This window comes from Symsagittifera roscoffensis, chromosome 1, assembly GCF_963678635.1.
Source record: "Symsagittifera roscoffensis chromosome 1, txSymRosc1.1, whole genome shotgun sequence".
NCBI lineage: Eukaryota > Metazoa > Xenacoelomorpha > Acoela > Convolutidae > Symsagittifera > Symsagittifera roscoffensis.
The window spans coordinates 9,696,884-9,721,134 of record NC_087062.1 but is presented as its reverse complement, the minus strand read 5'-3'; the positions used below and the strand labels follow the sequence as shown (position 1 = coordinate 9,721,134).

Here is a 24,251-nt window from a genome sequence, read left to right as displayed (position 1 = left end):
AGATCAATTTTAATTGAATTAAATTTGACCTATTTTGATTAAAATTTTGATAGAAAAGTCAATTTTAAACTATTTTGGCTAGCGTGGGCGGTAACGAACAGGTAACCCTTTGAAGTGATATATTACAATAGGTGGTAATTTTAAATTAAAAAGCTGGATCGCTTCTGTTAATATTTCGCTCAGTATTTATAATTAATTTCAAAAGCTTAAGTTTTTGGCAAAGAAATTTGAGTTTTTGAATAACATTTTATGTGGCAGAGTAATGTATTTACAAAAACTATCTTAGTAGCATGTATAAGTGATTGAAAAGGAAATGGCTATTTTAAACATTATTGTTCTCAAAATTAACACATGCACTATACTTAAAACTACCACCTATTGTAACATATCACCCTCTCTGATTGGTTGAGGTGGATGTTCTCACTTGACCTACAGTTACAAATAGAGTTTGTACAACAAAACAAAGATAACTATGCATAGGGAGCAAGACAAAACAGATGTCCGACTGGTCTTCGGATATTTCAGTTATACAAAAATTGCAATTTTTAAGCAATAATTTACCTTCGTCATAAATTCGGATCCCACTCGTTCTTGCTATTTTTTTTTTTTGGTTTCTTTCAAAGATCTACGTAATCATAAGCACATGAAAGGTATCACTTATCGAACTCGTCTTTGTCTGACCTCGAAAAAACAAGTTTTTTGGCTGGTAATTTTATGTTTTCCGTGTGTTTTAAGTTTTTCGTTTCTTGTGATTTGAAGTATGCGTTTCAAATTTTGTAGCATTTTTTTTTGAAAATGTTGGCAAATTTGTTCTTTAAGTTTAACGATATTAAATTTGAAAACAAACACGTTCAAAATGTTATTTGTTCAGCATGCAGAAGTTTTTTTTATCGCGACAAAGCTTAAACTTTTTTCTGTTTTTACGAGAGGCAATTCAAATATAAGACGAATGATAAGGAAGTCATACAAAACACGCTTTTTCCGATAATTGGCAGTATGTCAACTAAAAGAGAATAATTGCTTTTGTCTATCGACATGTGGTCTGCAAAGGACCCCATTCTACCGTACATAACATGAAGGGAGAGGCAGAAACATGTTCCGCCGGCCCATTTGATGAGATATCAAAAAGGAATAAACATTCAAGTAATCCGTCTGCTAGTTTTTCGTGCACAGTTAGACAGACAGTTTCGATTCAAAGCAAAGAATGAAAAAATGTAAACTGTATTGTATCACTGTGGTTGAAGTTACAAAGGCTGCTCGTATCTGCAACTAAACTTACTGCAGTACTCAAAAGAAGCAGCTGTATTGTTTCGTAGCCCAGAGATAGAGTTGACGCGCCTATCGGGGCGTTTTAGAAAGTTTTGAGTCCACTACAATATGCTGACTTTTTCACATATTTTGAATAAAGAAATAGTATTATTTAAACGGGCATCGAGAAAAAGTTGAAACTTTTTCAGATGTGGTGCGCATAATTACAGAACTACCTTGAAATGGACTTCTGAAAATAGTGTTGGTTACGGTCCTGGAATCAAACTGGAAAAGCCGACATCAATCACAGGAGCAGTTCAGTAGATGCAAACCGCGAGGTCAATTTCTGCAAAACTTGTAAGACCGCAAGAAGTTGAAAATGGTGGCCTTAATTGTTTCCCTTTTTGAAAAGCAGTTCTAAATTTCGGAGTTTACTTTCAAAATTGTGGTATACAAACTTATTTCATTATCCCAGAATTTGTAATAATTCAGTTAGTAGTCTTTAAACTAACGTAGAAAAAAAAACACGTTATCCCCCAAAATTCAACAAAAAATCTAACAACTTTTGACCTACTATTAAGCTGTGGTTGTAACCGGATATATAGAGCCAAAAAAATTCTCTGCAAAATCGTTTATTTTGATTACGAATTGATATAGTCGATTAATAGAGCCAAATTAAATTTCTCTGCAAAATCTTTTGTTTTGATACAGGCGATTAATTCGAAAAACTATGAGAAAAATTTTTAAAATATTTTTGAAACAACTTGAAGAACTGCCGTGTGAACATAAAGGTTGCGTAACTTAAGCACCTCGTAGACCGAAAGCCATAAATCAAATCAGTCCCATTGAGTTTCTTTAAACTCAGGTTTCGTTCGTGCACGTGTTGAATTCTCAAAATCTGGACGACTTGATTCACACATTTTTTAATTGTTTCCGTGTAATAAGGCTCTAAAAGTTTATGCTAGCCGCTAGATCGCTACTCAAAACTTTGCACTTAACTTCGCAAAAACGTGTTGTGAGTCATTGCTTTGATCTTGCTTCTCGGTTTACATTTCAACTATACCGCAGTTAACTAGCTTTGAAAAAAAAATTCTGTCGCGCACAAACTCTTTCTTAAAGTTTCCCAGCCAACATCGCAGAAATAAACATAGCCGAATGAATTATGTTGTATCCTATTTCAAAACGAACTTAACAAAATTGCATTTAAATACTCTCAACAAGACTGCTCGTATCAGGGCGCAGCCCTGAATGTTCTGACTGCCTTTTAAAGTCTATGGAGCAGTAATAACATAAAAAAATTAAATGTAATAAAAAAAAAATGAAATTTTTTTTCTTCTAAAATTTGAGATTTTTTTGTGAAAGTCATCCCTCCACACGCCATGTAATGTACAAAGTGATAGATTTTGCTCCTATTAATTTTGCATATAAGCTACCTTGAACCAATTTGGAACGATTTCTCTGAGGATTAAATCTCGCTTACGCGTTATTAGCGCGAAATATATTGCGCGTTAATTGTCCCAAATTGGCCAAAATGCCAACCTCCAAACCCCCGTAAAACTGATCACAGGTGAAATATCTTTTCAAATTTAAGCTTTCGAATGATAAAAGAATTGTAAGGACAACAATAGCTTAAGAATGATGTAAAATTTTTTGTCAAAATTGGCTAGTTAAAAAGTCGAAATTTGTCTGAAGAAAAAAAAACCACCCGAGCACAATTATTCCCTTACTTTCGTTACGAAAGTCGGAGCAACAAGTGAGTAGTCGGAGTGACACGCTTTTTTAGATATTTCTGGTATATAAGACAAGACCAAGTTGCATCACACTTGAAGCAGTGATATCACAATTGGTATGGGGATTGAAATTACAGTTGAATCAAAACTTCTCATTTCGAGAGTCTATCCACATACATTTTCTTGCTGAAATAAGGTACAGCCACGTCAAATCAGCACACTCAAAACATTCATTGGGTTATGAAATATAAGGATCGATTTATCAACATCATTTTAACCTCGGAGAAGAACTTTTCAACTGTATAAGTTTTAGAAAATGAAAGGTTGATCAATCAGTGTAAAGCGGCATAAGAAAATGTAATTAGAAAGAAAGTTTAATTCAGCCGCTTCGCAGATCTGTTTGTTGACTAAAGCAAAGCGCTCGCAAATCTTGAATCGTGTAGAGAATTATAACTTGCTCCAAATGAAATTCTGAAAACAATACCCGAAAATACCTGCAAGCCGCTGAAACTTCGTAACAACCAAAAATTTAAGTCATTACAAAATTGCAAAATAGGTTTGAAGCAATTCACATTAGCTAAATGCTATGCTCTGCAAAACTTTTATGCTACTTAGATGCAAATGTGGTTAGATTCAAAATAATAGGCAGAAGTCGAATCAAATCGACTTGACATGCGAAAGCTATTGGATCCGCAGTGCGGACAACGGACTTTAATCGAGTCAAAAAAGCAAAAACTAACGTTGTTTGACCCACCAAAGTCGAGAAAGGTCATTAAACGACTCGGATTTACCTATTAATTCCACTTCCAATGATTTACTGAACAATCTATACCTTTCTAAAGAAAACAAATAAATTTTAAGCTCTTAATAATTAGCACTCTAAACTCCGCCTCAGCGAATTCTAGTTTTGCTTTATTCTGATATGTCGAAAATTCTACTTAGCATAATCTTAAAAACCTCCTCTTTGATAGGGGTGATTGTTAAGCAGATCTATCGACTCATACGGTAAAAACATAATCTTTTCAACTCAACGTGAGATGAAGATATGTATGTTGGAATTATATAAAGAGGTTCTTCTCAAAATGATAAAAGAACAGACTTGAGACTGCGAAGTGCTGGCTTCGTCATTTGATGCCTCGGATGCCTCTTCCCCGTCTTTTGACTGGGAATTCCTGGTCATTTCCATTTCTTCATAAAGAATAAAATCTTCTTCTGTTGTGTAAGGACTGGATTGGCCGCATCTAGGACACTCAACAGGCAAACTTCCTCTGTTCTTGATCAAGTGGGCAATACACTTTCGAGGAGAGCTGCAGTAGTAATGGTTGCATGGGAATAGTCGGGGATTGCGGTAAGGTTTATGACATATGAAGCAAATAAGGTCAAAATTGGAATCGGAATCATCATTTTCACCGTCAGAATATGGCCGACTAGTTGAGTTCATAATTAAATGATAAAACGTATTTTAACGTCTTCTAATATAAAATTTCAAAAAGAAAAAATAATCTTGTATTGATTATAAACTGCTAAGAAACGACTGATGTAATATCTGATTATCAGAAAGAAAAAACTTTTAAATTACGCAGATTCAAATATCAATTGTGTCTAGATAAAAGAGAAACAACAAGACAGGATGATAGGATGATTAAAACTATGCCAAATAACAAAAGACGAACTTTTTCAAACTTAAAGATAGTACAGGTACAAATTTAATTTAATATGGCTTTTACTTTGATAAAAATATTCAGCTTATTTTTTCTTAACATTCTAAAAGGTGTCTTAAATCTCAATCACATTGAAAAAATTTGCTGCATATATTGTACACCAAATATATTGATTTATAAACTTAAAATGAACAAACGGACTTTTTTAAATGTGGTTGGTTAAAATCAAGCAGCTGGTTTTATTACCAGATGTCGTCATTTATAAGTATTTTCATTTTACATCAAAATATTTTCATTATACATCATTATCAATGCGAGTGTGAAAAAAAATGAATGGTTTTAAGCAACAGGCAAAAAACTTTCAAACATTTTACCAAACATGTACATCGGTTGTTTTAGTTGTTTTATTTTTGATCATTTTAAAAAATTTATAAAACCTAATAGAAGAGTAAAAACTTTGTTTTTCATGCTTTAAACATTTTCTCGATTATGTGCACATTTAGATTTTCTCATTGTTGATGAATTGATCATAAAAACATACAAAATTTGAAACACTTGTGCAAAATTTGACGCAGCATTGCAATGCACTAAAAATGTAACGCAACTAGAGAAATTAAAAGTTTGTTAAACTACGACTCGCCGAATTTTTGTTTGAATACAACTCACGCTGAGGCGGAGCAATAAGTAGAATGGTCCAAAAGCAGAATGGGACCAAGAGCAGAAAAACAGAAACTTATATTGGTTTATACGGGCTAATTGATAAAACAATTATTAGAATCGTCAAAAATACCAAGAAAACGAACAAATTAAGCATGAATTGACAAAGTTTTTAGATTAAATTTTTTTTAAAAATTCTTGATGTAATTAAGCACATTATGCATAAAATGTTCGTTTCTTTGGTATTATTGACATTTCTGATAATTAATTTACCGATTAACTTATAAAATTTGATAATTTTCTGTTTTTCTGCACTTGGACCCATTCTGCTCTTAGACCATTCTGCTTATTGACTGGCCACCAACTCACGCATGCTTGATTGGGCTTAGATCAAGACTACAAGTGGCCGTGGGCTGGAGCATTACCGGAACTGCATTTTTCGCTGGAAATTGCGATGCGAATTGGGCTGAGTGGCATTGTGCAAACATTGGCTGAATTGCCATAATGCAAAAAAAAGACAGTAGCTCTGCCCTCAACACGGGATGGAGAAAAACTGCTGCATTCAATTCTTTCGGTCCGTTACTTTCTTCTAAATTATCATGTTACCAAAACACTCAATCCAGAACAAATTATAATGTAAAAATCAAGTGCTGGTAAAAAAAATTTTAGTCAAGTTACCAGATAAGCCATATCTCAAATTGCATCTCAAAAATTGTTCACATCTCGACACAGTATATCTTCACTTCGACTTAAAAGTTCTCGATGCAGTTTATAGTTGTTGTTTATCTGCTACATAATACTTAACAAGACTGCTCGTATCAGGGCGAAGACCTAAATGTTCCGACTGCCTTTTAATGTTTATGGAGCAGCAGTAATAACATTAAAAAAATTAAATGAAATAAAATAAAATGAAATTTTTTTTTTAAATTTGAAATTTTTTTATGAAAATCATCCCCCCACACGCCATATAAAGTACAAAAAGAGAAATTTCGTTCCTTGTAACAAATCAATTATGGCAAATAAGCTTCGTTCAACCAATTTGGAACGATTTATAAGACGGATTAAATCTCCGCTTACGCGTTAATAGCGCGAATTATATCACGCGTTAATTGTCCCAAATTGGTCAAAATGGACAAAATGGCAATCTTTAAACCCTCATAACTTCACGAAAAATGATCACAGGTGAAATATCTTTCCAAATTTAAGCTCAGGACTACTATACCTTTTGAGTGATATTAAAAAAATCCGTCAAAAATGGCTAGTTAAAAGTCGAAATTTGTCTGAAGAAAAAAAAACCCACCCCGAGCACAAATATTCCGTTACTTTCGTATCGAAAGTCGGAACAATAACAAGCTCAGAAATACATTACCGTTGCTGAAGTTTGAAGGGCTGTTTGAAAAAGATCTATGAACTGAAATTTCGATTTTTCAAAAATACACGGAGATGCACCTGTGATCTCGCCTTCGTCAAGTTACGAGGGCAAAAAATTGCCAGCTTGGAACAACGATAGTTTGCAATCTTTTATCTTTTTTTTTCTACATGTCAGCCATAGACAAAAAATTCAACATTGATTTTACTCCTAGGAGTGGTATAAGCGGCATGCTTAAAAAGATATTTAGCAAAATTAGTTTCGTTGAAAGTATTTTTTTAAAAAAATAGCCAAAATTCCTCACTTTTTGTAGGTATGCTAATTTAATCGTTTTACACAACTCAATTTGACTTGAGTTTGTCCGCAGATTACACGTCAACCCAAACTGAATATTAGCAAGCACCATTCGTTTTGGATTGAAAGTTTTTGAGCACAGATTGGAAATTGGGAAGAGAAAAATATCAGACGTGGATTTTTTGTTTAAGTTTAAATACATTTTTTGTTTAGTTGTAAATAAGAGACGGTTAATTTCACGGAGAAAAGCTAAAAATCACGCTCTGAAACCACATATTCTGTCACAGTCTCCAATAGTTACGACTTCAAGAAAAAAAAAGAAAAAAACTTTATAACCATTTGAAAATCTGCTTCATATTTCGTAATCTGCTACAGAACAGCAAGTCCAACACGCCCACGGGTTAAAAAACTGAAAAACGCCTCAACATTGTCCATAGACTGCTCTGACGGTATTCATAAGTTTTATTGAACAAAAAAGTGTCCTTAGATTGAATTGGACGCAAGAAAAGCATCATTAGACGTCATCTTCAACTCGCTGACGGAGAAATGCTATTTTTCTCAGCCTAGAGACTCTATGTTTTTTTGTTTATGTTTCTAAGTAGAGTGTAGTATACGTCATTTAACAAGCAATAAGCATAGTGTGCCTCAAGCTACCAACCTTTCGAACGATAGGCAAAAAAAATTACAATTCGGCCAGCAATATTCGAATGGTTTCTTAGAGGGATATGTTAATAATTACCCAGAATGAGATTCTAAAAATAAGACTGATCGTATCAGGGTGAAGCCCTAAATGTTCCGACTGCCTTTTAAGGTTTATGGAGCAGTAAAAACATTTGAAAATTCAATGAAATAAAACAAAACGAAAAAAATTTTTTTTCTAAAACTTCTCCACACGCCATATAAAATCATAAAGTACAAAAGGATAGATTTCGCTCCTTGTAACAAACCAATTATGGTAAGTAAGCTTCTTTTGACCAATTTGAAACGATTTCTATGATGGATTAACTCTCTTTTTTTCTAAAATCATTCTCCACACGCCATATAAAGTAGAAAAGGATAGATTTCGCTCCTTGTAACAAACCAATTATGGTAAGTAAGCTTCTTTTGACCAATTTGAAACGATTTCTATGATGGATTAACTCTCCGTTTACGCGTTAATAGCGCGAAATATATCGCGCGTTAATTGTCCCAAATTGGCCAAAATGGCAATTTTTAAACCCCCGTAACTTTACAAAAAACAATCACAGGTGAAATATTTTTTCAAATTTGAGCTCAGGTCAACAATACCTCTCGAATGATTGAAAAAAATTCCGACAAAAATGGCTAGTTAAAAAGTCGAAATTTGTCTGAAGAAAAAAAAAAGCCCACCCCGAGCACAAATATTCTGTTACTTTCGTATCGAAAGTCGGAACAACAATCCGTCCCTAAATGAGTCCGAAATCGCCAAAAAATAACTCATGAAAAGACGTAAAACAATTCCTCTAAGAATTGCATTGAGAGCAACAATTTTTCCCCCCATCTAAATGATGACTTTGTTCGTTTGTTTGCCGATATCAGGTCATTTTTTTAATATTCAAACTCCACTCAAAAACATTCGCGGAAATTTCCAAAAATTTTGCTTTTTGCTTCTTAACGTTTTGAACTATACACTCAAAAACGGCAAAAAAGCAGGAAGCTGCGTAAATTTTGTTTTAAGTCCGTCTAATATATTAACTCCCCTGACTTACAGTTTCCGCTTTTTATAACCGACGGGTATCTGATCCAGTTATGTAGAAATCACGTTCTTCATTGGCAATGCAAATGAAAGCGTAATTTATCACAGCGGTCTGAGGCGTACTCCGATTCCGCGAATTCTACTTGAAAGTTTAAACTTTCGAGACTACAAACAGCCAAAAGTATATAGAGATTATAGAAGTGTTTGATGCCCGCTGTTTACCTAAAGCCTGGAGTTTGAACCAGGGGCCGATCTAGGATTTTCTCAAGGGGGGGGGGGGGGCGGATTTTCAAAAAAGATCATTTGGTCAAGAAATGTTGACAAAATTTTCTGCGCCGCGAGTGAATTTTTCAAATAAGCCAAAAAAAAGGCGTTTTTAGGCACTTTTTATAAAATTTTGACCAAAAAATCTGTTTTTTTTTTGGCGCGCGCTTTACCTTCAAATTTATTACATACTGGCGCCAAAGGCGCTTTTACAAAAATTTTATGTTAAGTCGCCAAAAATGGATATCTCAAAATAGTACGAAGGGGGACCCTTTGGGTCGGCAGGAGGTCGAATCTCTGAAGGGGAGGGGCGTCCAAACCCGCCGCCCCTAAATCCGCCCCTGGTTTGAACTATGCTAAAAGTTGGAGCGGCATGCAATATCTCCTGCCAGACAAAAACCGTTTTTGCAGGGCATGATATTCAGTTTTTGAAATAATAAAAAACCTAGCAAATTTTTGGTCTATGAAACTTATCTGGAAGTAGAGAAGGAAACCTCAATCAACAATTGTCAGTTGAGACGTTGTAATCCCAAGTCAGAACAATTTCACGCTTATATAAAAAATTACTGGTCGGTTTCGGTCACTGTTTCTCTCTCTGTTTTACTGTTGATGGAAAAAAATTATTGATGAGTGTTAGAACATACAAATTTTAGTTAATTTTTTATTAGAGACTTCGATTTTTTACGTTTTCTTTTCAAAAAATATTTTTGAAAATTTCAGTTTTTGAACCTTAGTATTAAAATTTTAAAAAATAGTGCAAACAAAAACTTAATTGAAATCAACATTGTGTCGAAAAATAAAAATTTATAAAACAAGACTCATAATTCACTGGCAAAAGCAAATTGGAATCAGTTCAAAACAATTATTTATTTTATTTTTTTACATTCTTGACAAACTATCTCTGTGAATTACATAGAACTAACCAACCATGATCCATAACTAACACTTACAATAATTTTTAAAGCTGAAAATTTTTGTAGTTTCAGTCAGAACAGATTAAAATTACCTTAGCAATCAGTTACTCTTCCGAGAACATTTTTTGATATCAAGCTTCGCAAAAGCCAGTATACACTAGATCTATTAAAATTAAGAGATATAAAATTTAGATTAAGATCGGTATTAGACTAAAAAGTTCTATCTATAGACGAATCTATCCGGCCGAAAATAAGATAGGGTGACAAACAGAGGGTGTTCTTTATCTGCAATTACTCTCTGAGTGAGCCACCCCAGACTTAAACTCATACTAATCAGTACAATCTTGATACCAGATTGAAATATGAAAAAAATATCCTACTTTTTTCTTGATTATTGATTTATAAAAAATTGAGGTTCTGAGTGATGATTCATCGAGCACACATCGCTAATTCATCGCTGACGGTATTCATAAGTTATATTGAACAAAAAAAGTGTCCTTAGATTGAAGTGGACGTAAGAAAAGCATCATTAGACGTCATCTTCAACTCGTTGACGGAGAAATGCTATTTTTCTCAGCCTAGAGACTCTATGTTTTTTTGTTTATGTTTCTAAGTTGAGTGTAGTATACGTCATTTAACAAGCAATAAGCATAGTAGGCCTTAAGCTACCATCCTTTCGAACGATAGGCAAAAAAATTAGAATTCGACCAGCAATATTCGAATGGTTTCTTAGAGGCATATGTTAATAATTACCCAAAGTGAGATTCTAAAAAAACAATCCGTCCATGAATGAGTCCGAAATCGCCAAAAAATAACTCATGAAAAGACGGATAACAATTCCCTGACTTACAGTTTCCGCTTTTTATAACCGACGGGTATCTGATCCAGTTATGTAGAAATCACGTTCTTCATTGGCAATGCAAATGAAAGCGTAATTTATCACAGCGGTCTGAGGCGTACTCCGATTCCGCGAATTCTACTTGGAAGTTTAAATTTTCGAGACTACAAACAGCCAAAAATATATAGAGATTATAGAAGTATTTGATGCCCGCTGTTTACCTAAAGCCTGGAGTTTGAACCAGGGGCGGATCTAGGATTTTCTCAAGGGGGGGGGGGCGGATTTTCAAAAAAGATCATTTGGTCAAGAAATGTTGACCAAATTTTCTGCGCCGCATATGAATTTTTCAAAAAAGCCAAAAAAAGACGTTTTTAGGCACTTTTTGTAAAATTTTGACCAAAAAATCTGTTTTTTTTTGGCGCGCGCTTTCCCTTCAAAATTATTACATATTGACGCAAAGGCGCCTTTACAAAATTTTTAGGGTAAGTCGCCAAAAATGGATATCTCAAAATAGTACGAAGGGGGACCCTTTGGGTCGGCAGGACGTCGATTCTCTAAGGGGGAGGGGCGTCCAAACCCGCCGCCCCTTAATCCGCCCCTGGTTTGATACGGCATGATATTCAGTTTTTGAAATGGTAAAAAACCTACCAAAGTCTATGAAACTTATCTGGAAGTAGAGAAGGAAAGCTTAATCAACAATTGTCAGTTGAGACGGCATAATCCCAAGTCAGAACAATTTCACACCTATATAAAAAAATACTGGACGTTTTCGGTCACTGTTTCTCTCTTTGTTTTACTGTTGAATGAAAAAAATTATTGATGAGTTTTAGAACACACAAACTTTAGTTAATTTTTAATTAGAGACTTCGTTTTTTTTTTCAATGAATATTTTTGAAAATTTCAAATTGGAATCAGTTTAAAACAAGTATTTATTTTTTTCTATTACATTCTTGATAAATTATCTCTGTAAAATACATAGAACTAACCAATCATGATCCATAACTAACACTTACAATAATTTTTAAGGCTGAAAATATTTGTAGTTTCAGTCAGAACAGATTAAAATTACCTTAGCAAACAGTTGCTCTTCCGAGAAAATTTTTCGATATCAAGCTTCGCAAAAGCCAGCATACACTAGATCTATTAAGACTAGGAGATATAAAATTAAGATTAAGATCGGTATTAGACTAAAAAGTTCTATCTATAGACGAATCTATCCGGCCGAAAATAAGATAGGGTGACAAACAGAGGGTGTACCTTATCTGCAATTACTCTCTGAGTGAGCCACCCCGGACTTAAACTCATAATAATCAGTACAATCTCGATACCAGAAAGAAATGTGAAAAAAATTATCCTACTTTTTTCTTGATTATATGATTTAAAAAACTGGTGTTCTGAGTGCTGATTCATCGAGCACACATCGCGAATTCATCGCTGAAAAACTGCACAGTTTTTTCTCCAGCTGCCGATAACAACTTTTCATCAGCGTTAACCTATGTAATAAAAAGGAATTATTCTTGAGGGTATTCTTCAAATTAGTTTTTTCCGTATCCAGTGAGTTTTTGCATCAGGTGTCTAACTACCACTTGGATTCTTTAAAAAAGGTTTACTGAGAAGGTATCAAATCTTTTCGGAAATAATCTTCGCAGGGCCATGTTTTGTAGTTTTTATGTTTTTTGCAGATCTACACCAATGATAAGTTTTTTTGATGAAACCAACAGAGCCAATGTGAAATAGAGGCTAATATTTTTCCAGCTGCCCTTTTAACACCAAAAAAATTGCTGCAAAAAATTGGCATTTTAATTGCAGTTCTCATTGCGTCATTTAAAACTTTTTCGAATATAAAACGCCGCAAGCTTCTACGTACATTTTCTATGCACATTTTTGAATTTTTTACGCACATTTTCTCAAATCTTGTTTTTTGACTGATGTTGCTGTTTTTGACTCGTGAACTATCTGATCTTGAAGTTATTTGACCTGTCTGGAAGTGTTGAAATGGTGAACATTTTTAGATGGAAAATTTTCAATTTAGACGCAAATTGATTTACCATGTACTTAAGACAGTCTTTCGGTTGCGTATTTTGTTTGCAGTTTTTTTTTTCGAATAGAAAAATGGAAAATCCGAAATGATTTTTTTTGTTTCGCATCCGCTAAATGGCATATAGGTTTTGAACAATGTCTGAAAGTTTTTCATAAGTGACAAATTGGTGTTAAGAAATTCACGTGATTTAAGGAAAAAATGCTAGAATTTTATTGAATCTTTCATTTCATTTTATACTTAGAACTGATAAACTAACAGTGCCATTCGTTTCCGACGAGTTCGAATTTCCGGGAAACGCCTTATAGTTTAAACACCATTCAAGAAAATTAATTTGAGATACTTTCGGGGCTTACCCGCTAAATTCTACAGTTTTTATATTTTTTTGGCCCATCAAAACCAAGTTTTGGATAGAAATATGAAAATTCTTTCGATTTCTTGTCCTTGTCAGCTGAGAGCAATGTATTAACCATGAATCTTAATTTGATAAAAATTGTCGGCACTAAATACAATTTAGAACTCGGTAACTAGCAGTTGCACTGGAATCAAAATGTAGTCTGTTAAATAACTGTTGATTGAAGCTAAAGTATAGATTCCCAGACCCCTAATTTGGGTGTTATGCCCTAAGCAATTAGTCTCACCCCATTTTCCGGAAGTCGCCTATCGGGCGCCACTGAGTACAGGGAGCCAAAACTTTGGGATATGTCGGGTAGTGATAAAGCACATCCGGTGTCATAAAAAGAGCCAAATGATGCTGTTGGATCGGAAGTTATTAGCACTTGGGAGAAAGCCCCCCCCCTTAGACCGGAAATAGTCAATTTACTCAAAATTGCAATTTTAAGGCTGCAAAAAAACTCCTTCAACGATTCCTAGCGAGTTTTAAAAAGTTTCCCCGTGAAACGTGAAAATAGAGCTTAAAAGTTAGGTTACTTGAACATTATTTATGGGGTACGAACGAAACATGGTAGATAGGGCCCTTAAGGGCTTTCAAACCCTGATATGGAAGACTGACATCGGACGACTCGGGGTTAATTTAGAATGACCTTTGGCGCTTATGACCAGAACTATATAGAAAGTCCAAAATTATTACCAAAAAATGGCGCATTCCCCTGCCCCAACCCTTTAAAGTTGGAATGAGTCACTTGATTTTTCAATGGGAGGTAAATTTTTTTTTGGGAACTGATACAGAATTTGAAAGGGATATAGTTTTTACATTGTAATATTGAAATAGAGTAACTAATTAAAGTGGGCTTGGCGAACATTGGGTTCAGCTTAGCTTGGCGAATGAGCTAATATTAGAAACTCAATAAGGCTGAAAAGAAGTCTCAGGGGAAATTGGTAAAAAAAAAGCGTAGCATGAGAAAATGGACTGGATATTGACTTAGCTACCTATGAAAAGGCCTTCTCATACTGCCGGGCGCTCGGAACTATAAAGAGGTAAATAAATAAAGTCCTTGGGATATTGTATAACTAAAAATAGCCTGATTTAGAGGTGAAAATATTATTTACCTAAGATTTGCGCAAACTAGTTGGCGATAGCTATTGTGAACTGGAACTTAGGACTAGTGTCGTCAGTGGATGAACTCAGTTAGGATGTTATGTATGGGGTACGAAACTAAATGTCATGACTTCTAAGTATGGCCATAACTAACTATAGTTATAACTAAAACTCCACTTGACCAAAAAGTTACGGGTACTGAGTTAGATTGTAGTTGGTTCTCATCAGAAGGAAAACACAACTAGCTAAAAGTGAGCATAGTTGGGTTCTCGTTGTTAGTTAGTGATTAGTTCGACACTTGTGAGTAAGTGAATAGTAACAGGAAGTTGAATTGTAAAATAGCAATGGTTTTGATTGATCAGGGACCGTTTCCTTTTGAATAGTTTATTAGGTTATTTTCTCTCCACTCAGATCTTCCAGTTTTCTTACATTTATCTGAACTTAAATACAATTAGAAATTTTTGCGATATAAGTGCGATCGATACTGCCTTAAGAGCAGTACAAAGTGCAAGCGACATAACACTGTGCAGAATAATTGCCACCAAATTAACCCTTTCGGGATTGTGGATAGTACTAAATCTCGATCACTCCGCTGAATTCAGTGACCAAGGGACCATTTTGCGGTGTCGGTAAGAGTGAGAGAGAGAGAGAGAGAGAGAGAGAGAGACAGAAAGAAAATAGAGAGAGAGAGAGAGAGAGAGAGAGATCGAACTTAGAGAAACAGCCTCTAAATATACACTATTTTAAAAATTGTTTTCATTATTGTGAAATGAATTTTTTTCAGTTCAGCTCACGTCCGAACTGAGGTGCTCGACTCATGTTTCGACCATAATAGTCAAATATTTTACGGCTTTTGTTTACAATTAAGACGGTTGATTTAAGTGTTTCTTGGTTGAAGAGTTTTGAATTATGGGTAGAAAATGGTAGAATCAAGAGTGGAACAGAATCGAATCATGCGGTCGGAGGTGATTCGTTTTTACTGACCTTTATAACTTCTATGAGGTCTTCATTCAGTGGAAAGTCCTCTTCGGTGGGGTTTTCTTTTTGAACTGGCCTTTTGCAATATGGGCACTCGAGTAGGGGGTTTTGTCTTGAACTGATTAATCTTTTTACGCATGGTCTCGGAGTCCCACAGAAACTATGTCCACATGGAAACGAGCGTGGGTTTTCAAATACATTATAACATATAGAGCATGATAAGTCTTTATTCTCAATGCTAGCCATTCTTCACTCGAAGTAACCAAATCAAAAGCAAAGTAACGACTGTACATATGGTGTTGTCAAGCTGCTACGTGAACACAAGTTTTTAGCAGCAAAAAAATATAACCAGCTACTAGAAGAAAAGATCAACCAAACGTTCGTGGCTCAAAACTGTTAAGCGACAGCTTTAGAGTTTTTTTATTATAAACTTTGGTCTTATTTTGTTGAAAGAAACTTAAACTTACAAGTAATCAAGAGTGAAAACATCTATAGTCATCTTTGAAAAATCTAGCTACAGCTAAAAATTGCTTTATCTAAGCATATAACCAATGCTGGCAGTTGCTAGTTTTGAATTTTGAATAAATTTTAATTTTCCGTCTTATCTTAAGAAAAAAAATGTTAATGACTGAAATCATAAGAAAAACTTAATTCTGGCGTATTTTGATATATTTTTTTATATCAAAAAGAAATCTACTATTACTTTTCATCAACGTTTTTTCCAATAAGAAACAACTGATACTTTATCCAAGGGATTACTGGAGCTTTGGAGATATCGCCCATTTTACCCGGGCTGAGGTTTTCGACTCAAGATTCGACCAAAACGGTCGAACGTTGTCCAATTTTTGTCGTAAATGAAGACGTTCGAACGAAGTCTACAGACTAACAAAATTGAATCATGTTTCGAATCATGGGTCGAACAGGGTCGAATCATGAGTTGAACACCTCGGGGAAAATGGGCGATATCTCAAAAGTTCAGTGAAGCAAAAAACGTTCTTCTTTGAAAACACTTTTAAAAATACTAGGTGAATTCTCCTTAAGAAAAAGCAGTCTCATCCCACCCATGAGTATTTCCTGGCAAACATGCAAGTGTTGCTCCGTCCACAGAATATGAAGAGGAATAATGTCTTCGGCTGTTTTTTTTTCTCGACCCGAGCTCAGCATTATAAATAATCATTACATCAACGACCTTTCAGTCGGGACTCAAACAATATTAAAGCTTATCAAAAATTATGCTCAATGTCAAGAAAAGACCAGTTTGAAGTTTTGCTTTTAAATCTAATTTTGGGTAAGTAAAGTCATCAACAAAAAAAAACTGCAAACATTTTAGAAAAAATACTTTAGTAATTTCTTTCATACAAATTATGAAACAAAAGCGTTGTGCTGATATTTTGATAGTTAAAAAGCGTTAGTGAAAGATGAAACATTTCTAATGGATAGAAGAAATGAACAACAAAAAGTTAATAAGTTTGAATTGACTTGAAAACATTTAAAACAATTTTTTCATTGCTTATATAGGCCAAAAGCAAAAACTAGAAGCAATTCAGATGCAAGGTCTGAGACAAATTGGCAAAAAAGGATTATAAATGATTATAATCGATTATAAGGTGCATATACAAAACAGTCCCATACAAAACATGTCCAATACAAAATAGTCCCAAAACTCATGTAATGGAGGAAAAAAAGTCCAATACAAAACAGTCCGGTTTAAGGTCGCCGGTGGGCACGCTGCGCGCGCGTCGCCGCTTCGCAGCGATAACCGGCTCTAAATTTCGTATTAAGTCATACCCTCTGTTGGCAAGCTCGCAACACGTTGGCGCGACTGCGGTGGTCACTATTTTGTTCATTATGCGTGTTGAACAAAGGACAGTTCTCGGCCTGCCGGCTTGTTAAAACAATTATTAATTGGGACTGTTTTTCGGACTGTTTTGTATCGAACTGTTTTTTCGTTCGTTTTGATACTTTTCCGGACTGTTTTGAATTGGACTGTTTTGTATGGGACTGTTTTGTACATACACGGATTATAATATACTTTTTGGGCAAAAAACATGAATTAGAATTTAGAAAAAGCAAAAATAATTGATCATAATTGGTTATATTCACATCGAAAAATAGATGGGTTGGTGTTCGATCATAAACGATTTAGAAGTAGTATAAATGATTTAATTTTAGAAAGAGAGATTGAAATCGATTATTAATTCATTGAAATTAACTTTTTTTAAAAATTTTTGTGAGGACTGAATTTGTGCCTGGTACTGAAATCATAATGAAATCAATTTTTAACGCTTGAAACAGGATGCGGGATAGTTGTGGACATGGAAGCTTTACATATGATCTCCATCAGATGTCCGAGATGCGTTAATAGCAGTTTTAAAATAGTGATAGTTGAGAACGCAATGAGCTAGCTGCAAGTTTCAAAAACTAAGGAAACAAGACTGCTCGTATCAGGACGAAGCCCTGAATGTTCCGTCTGCCTTTTAAGGTTTATGGAGCAGTATTAACATAAAAAATTAAATATAACAAAACAAAGTGAAACTTTTTATAAAATTCATCCCCCCCCCCCCACACTCCATACAAAGTCCGAAAGAATACATTCCGCTTCTTGTAACAAATCAATTATGGTAAATAAGCTTCATCAACCAAATTGGAGCTGTTTCTAAGACGGATTAAATCTGCGCTTACGCGTTAATAGCGCGAAATATATCGCGCGTTTACTGTTCCAAGTTGGCCAAAATGGCGATCTTTAAACGCCCATAACTCAACGAAAAAAGATCACAGGTGAATTATCTTTTCAAATTCAAGCTCAGGACAACAATATCTTTCGAATGATATAAAAAATGCCGTCAAAAATGGCTAGTTAAGAAGTCGAAATTTGTCTGAAGAAAAAACCCAACCCGAGCACAAGTATTTCGTTATTTTCGAATCGAAAGTCGGAACAATGAAAGGTTTTATAGTTTGCGGGTCTTTTCCTTTATACCCCATCACCAAGAAATTATTTAATTGCGCTGCTCAAATTTCGAACAGGAACAATGAAATAAACGCAAGGAGATTTTAAATTTTGTTTAAATATAGTTTTTGGCAAGAAACCACCGCGAGAAGCCTTTCGTCCCAAGACCTCGAAGTGATCCATCTGACACTAATGGTTTGTGGTAAGTTTTGCAAGAGATGCATTCGCTGACAAAAGCTGCTCCAAAAGTAAACAAGACTGCCCTGAATTTTCCTAATTCCTTTTAAGGTTTATGGAGCAGTAATCACAAAAAAGTTGAGAGTAATAAAGCAAAATGATTTTTTTTCTGAAATTTGAAGTTTTTATGAAAATCATCCCCCACACGCCAAATAAAAAACAGAAGAATAGATTTTGCTGCTAGTAACAATCAATTATGGCAAATAAGCTTACTTCAACCAACTTGGAACGATTTCTAGAACGGATTAAATCTCCGCTTACGCGTTAAACGCGAAACATATCGCGCGTTAATCGTCCCAAATTGACCAAAATGCCAATCTTTAAACCCTCATAACTTTACAAAAAACAATCAAAAGTAAAATACCTTTTCAAGTTTAAGCTCAGGATAACAAAACCTTTCTAATGATATTTAAAAAATTCGGCAAAAATGGCTAGTTAAAAAGTCGAAATTTGTCTGCAGAAAAAAAACCAATTTGTGACAAGTGATAGATAAATAAAACTCCATACAAAGTCCGAAAGAATACATTCCGCTTTCCGCTAACAAACTTATCATGGCAAATAAGCTTCATTCAACCAAATTGGAACAATTTCTCAGACAGATTAAATCTCCGCTTACGCGTTAATAGCGCGAAATACATCGCGCTTTAACTGTTCCAAGTTGGACAAAATGGCGATCTTTAAACGCCCATAACTCAACAAAAAAAAATCACAGGTGAATTATTTTTTCAAATTCAAGCTCAGGACAACAATATCTTTCGAATGATATAAAAAAATGCCGTCAAAAATGGCTAGTTAAGAAGTCGAAATTTGTCTGAAGAAAAAAACATAACCCGAGCACAAGTATTTCGTTATTTTCGTATCGAAAGTCGGAACAATAACAATTTATTAAACACTAAAAATGGTCTCAACTTTGACTAAAGTGAAAAAATTAAAACTGCTTAAATAATATACAGTTTCGCTAAATTTTAGCTTTTTATTATTTTGCGACAAACATGAGTCGATAGATCTGCTTAACAAGAAGGAGATTGTTGTTCCGACTTTCGATACGAAAGTAACGGAATTTTTGTGCTCGGGGTGGGTTTTTTATCTTCAGACAAACTTCGAATTTTTAACTAGGCTTTTTTGACAGAATTTTTTTGGTTCATTCGAAAGCTATTGTTGTCCTAAGCTTAAACTTGAAAAATATTTCACATGAGATTATTTTCCGTAAAATTATGGGGGTTGAAAGATTGCCATTTTGGCCATTTTGGCCGATTTGTGACAATTAACGCGCTATGAACGCGTAAGCAAGATTTAATGCGTCTTAAAAAAGTGCCAAATTGCCTCAAGGAAAGTTATATGCCACAATTAATTTGTTAATAGGAGCAAAATCTATCAATTGTACTTGATATGGCGGGTGGGTGGATGTGTTCACAAAAAAACTCAATTTTTTTACAAAAAAAATTATTAATTATTTTTATTTCAATTAATTTTTCTTTGTTATTACTGCTCCATAGACCTTGAAAGGCAGTCGAAACATTCAGGGATTCGCCTTGATACGAGCAGTCTTGTTATTTTTCCGACTGTTGGGGTTGCCTGCATCAATTGAGCTGTTGAAATTTGAGCTGTATCAACTGTCGTGTTTGATCATTAAAAACTCTCGATTTTTAACAGTTCTTGAACAATGTCCGCTGTCGATTTACTTTTAAAATAAAAGTCGACATATTAAAATAACTTTATAAAGATTATGAATCACTTGATTTTAAAACTTTAAGCTTACTTTAAGAATGAAACAAGGGCCGCTATGAAATCAATTTTTCTAATTAAACAGCTTCAACTTTCGCAGACATTCCATTCAGGTTGAAACAATTTAAATCGATGGAAATTAGTTTTTACGAGTTTTGTTATGCTCGTTTTATATAAATTATAAGGTCATTTTTCGTATTATTCGACTATCAGTTTTTGTGCGTAAATTTGAAAATCAATTACAAGGTACATTTGCTTCATAGTTGATTTTTGTTGACATTTTGTAGAAAAAATGAGATTTTAAATTTTGTTTGAATATAGTTTTTGGCAAGAAACCACCGCGAGAAGCCTTTCGTCCAAGGCCTTGAAGTGATCCATCTGACACTAATGGTTTGTGGTAAGTCATGCAAGAGCTGCATTCTCTGACAAAAGCTGCTCCAAAAGTAAACAAGACTGCCCTGAATTTTCCTAATACCTTTTAAGGTTTATGGAGCAGTAATAACAAAAAGTTGAAAGTAATAAAACAAAATGAATTTTTTTTTCTGAAATTTGAAATTTTTTCTAAAAATCATCACCCCACACGCCATATAAAACACAAAACAATAGATTTCTCTAAAAGTAACAATTAATTATGGCAAATAAACTTATGTTAACTAATTTGGAACTATTTTTAGAACGGATTAAATGTCCGCTTACGCGTTAAACGCGAAACATATCGCGCGTTAGTTATCCAAATTGACCAAAATGCCAATCTTTAAACCCTCATAACTTTACAAAAAATAGTCAAAAAATAAATATCTTTTTAAGTTTAAGCTCAGGACAACAAACCTTTCTAATGATATAAAAATTTTTGTCAAAAATGAACACAAAACAAAAAATGCGTTCATATATTGACAAAAGCCACGATTCTTCACGACGGTTTGAAGACTTAACATTTCCACAACCAATCAAAAATCAATTTTTTCAAAAATAATGAGAAACGTTACCGACATCTAGGCCCGCAAAATATTCATATATCATTTGAAAGCTATTGTTGTCCTAAGTTTATTTTTGAAAAAATATTTCACATGTGATTATTTTTCGTAAAATTATGGGGGTTTGAAGATTGCCATTTTGGCCAATTTGGGACAATTACCGCGCTATTAACGGGTGAACGAGGTTTAATCCTTCTCAAAAATCGTTCCAAATTGCTTCAAGGAAGATTATATGCCATAATTTATTTGTTAATAGGAGCAAATTCTATCATTTGTACTTTTTAAGTCGTGTGGGGATGTGTTCACAAAAAATCTCAAATTTTTTAGAAAAATTTTTCTCTATTACATATAAAAATGTTTTTACTGCTCCATAGACCTTGAAAGGCCGTCGGAACATTCAAGGTTTCGCCCTGATACGAGCAATCTTGTTATTTTTGCGACTGTTGGGGTTGCCTGTATCAATTCAGCTGTTGAATTGCGAGCTGTATCAATTGTTGGGGTTGATCATTAACAACTCTCGACTTTTAACAGTGCTCCAACAATGTCCGCTGTCGACTTACTTTTGAAATTTAAGTCGACACATTAAAATAACTCTATGAAGATAATGAACAATTTTATTAAAAAACATTAAACTATTTTAACTAATGGAACAATGACCGCTATGGAATAAATTTTTTTAAATAGACAGCATCAACTTAGGCAGACATCCCATTCTGCTTGAAACAATTTAATTCGATTAAAATTAGTTTTTTATGAGTTTTGTTATGCTCGTTTTATATAAATAATAATGTCATTTTTCGTTTTATTCGACTATAGCTTTTTGTGCGTAAGTTTGAAAAACAATTACAGGTAAATCTGTTTCACAGTTGATTTTTTGTTTAAATAAAATTTTTGGAAAGAAACCACCGCGAGAAGCTTTTTATCCCAAGGCCTTGGAGTGATCCATCTGACAAAAATGGTATGTGGTAAGTCATGCAAGAGTTGCATTCTCTGACAAAAGCTGCTCTAAAAGTAAACAAGACTGCTCGTATCAAGGCAAAGCATTGAATGTTCCTACTGCTTTTTAAGGTTTATGGAGCAGTAATAACATTAAAAAAATTGAATTTAATGGAACAAATTGAAATATTTTTTTTTCTGAAATTTGAAATTTTTTCTAAAAATCATCACCCCACACGCCATATAAAACACAAAACAATAGATTTCGCTAATAGTAACAATTAATTATGGCAAATAAACTTATGTTAACTAATTTGGAACGATTTCTAGAACGGATTAAATCTCCGCTTACGCAATAAACGCGCGAATTATATTGCGTTAATTGTCCCAAGATGGCCAAAATTTCATTCTTTAAACCACCATAGATTTACAAAAAATGATCACAAGTGAAATATCTTTTCAAATTTAAGCTCAGGACAACAATACCTTTCTAACGATATAAAAAAACCATCAAAAATCGCTAGTTAATAAGTCGAAATTTGTCTGAAGAAAAAAAAACCCAACCCGAGCACAAAAATTCCGTTACTTTCGTATCAAAAGTCAAAACATAAAGAACATAATTTAAATACAATTATTTATTCAGAGGCAATAGTTGGATATATTAAAGCAGTATTGTTTAGCTGTGTAGCAAAATGTCAAATAGTCTTTAAAAACTGAGTTGCTTATCTAAACATAAAATTTAAAATTTCTTGCAACGAAAAAATCCAACTGTCGCAAAAGTCGTGCCGGTCGCAGGTAATTTTCTTATGATATTGCTAGTCGCTTTGTTTGTTTTTTCAACCGCGCCGATCGTGGACGCATCTCCTCTGTCTGCAAAGTCTGAAAAAAAAAACGAATTTTGGCCGCTGTAGTCTGGAACTACCCGATTTTTACCGCGACAGACTGGAAATGCAAAGTTCGGTCGTGACCGCCCAATCATGAAATTACAACATCGGCTTTGGCGGTGCCACGTGAATTTTTGACAAGGAAAACGTCCCAGAGTAAAAAAAATCAGTCTAGAGTGAACGGAATTTTTAAAAAAAGGGCTATCATAGTAGCGGAATAATTTTTTGACCGCCGCGGCGACTAATTTTTCGCCCATGCCGCGACTAAATTTTCGACCGCCGCGACTAATTTTTCGCCCATGCCGCGACTTATTTTTCGACCGCCGCGACTTATTTTTCGACCGCAGTGTCTAATTTTTTGACCGCGGCGACTATGTTTTTGACCACCGCGACTATTTTTTTTACCATCGCGACCGACTTTAAAACCCTGTCCAGACTATGGATTTTCGGTCGCGGAATCAACATTTCCGCACTTTAAAACCCTGTCCAGACTATGGATTTTCGGTCGCGGAATCAACATTTCCGCGGCCGACAAAGTCGAAAAGTTAGTCGCATTCTGCGCGAAGAGCAAACTAATTAGCGTTTTTATCTTACCTTTATAGCCTCCATAAGGTCTGTGTTCAATGCGAAGTCCTCCTCTCGCGGGTTTTTAATTCCGCAGTCTTGGTTGCAGTAGGGACACCTTAAACGTCTTCGTCTTTCTGACCTAACTCCGCCGCTGTTGTCGCTATCATCATCATCTTCATCATCATCACTATCTTCGGTTGTTCTCATTTTAATAAGGCCTCTCACACACCCCCTCGGAGACCCGCAGAAGTTGTGTCCACATCGGAACATTCGAGGCTGTTCAAGTGTCTCATAACATATTGAACACATGATGGCGTCATTGCCTTCAAACGCCATGTTTAAGCCAAACTATGAACACGAAAGCAGTTTAACCGATGAATCAACTTTATTATGACTATGTCTTTTTTATATTGGTGATTTTATTATGACTATGTCTTTTTCTTATATTGGTAATACATTCAGCAGCTTCAGTGCAAATAACAAAATTTACAATTGAATTTTATTTTATTCAAAAAATATGGACTGATTACTGCGCTAATCTTGCTCATGTTCTTAGGAGTATGAGGAAAAAATCACAAGACATCAGTTGATTCAGGCCGGATTCAGAGGGGGAAGGGCTGTGAAGCACGCCTCCTCTGTCATCAGGGATTCGACCCCCTCACCAAACAAAAGATGTTTTTTTTTTTGTAAAATCCTTTTTTGGCAGACCAACACGCCAATGAACACAAATATTAAAGGGGAGAGCGAGCCGAAAAACGCTACTTTTTGGTCAAAATTT

The 24,251-nt window shown here is 34.6% G+C and overlaps 1 protein-coding gene across 3 annotated transcripts in view; it reads right to left on the bottom strand.

Moving 5' to 3' along the window:
* The window catches only part of LOC134854322 (tripartite motif-containing protein 59-like), a 29,453-nt gene extending 5,555 nt beyond the window's left edge, over positions 1–23,898 (bottom strand). The window contains exon 1 of one of the 3 annotated variants that reach the window (XM_063870543.1): positions 23,501–23,898. In XM_063870543.1, coding sequence (XP_063726613.1) covers positions 23,501–23,809 — 309 coding nt within the window. In that variant the 5' untranslated portion in view covers positions 23,810–23,898. Of the gene's footprint in view, positions 1–4,077; positions 4,537–15,209; positions 15,542–23,500 lie in introns of those variants that run through there. The other 2 variants (XM_063870551.1, XM_063870534.1) reach the window with 2 other exon arrangements.
* Between the last annotated feature and the right edge of the window lie 353 nt (positions 23,899–24,251).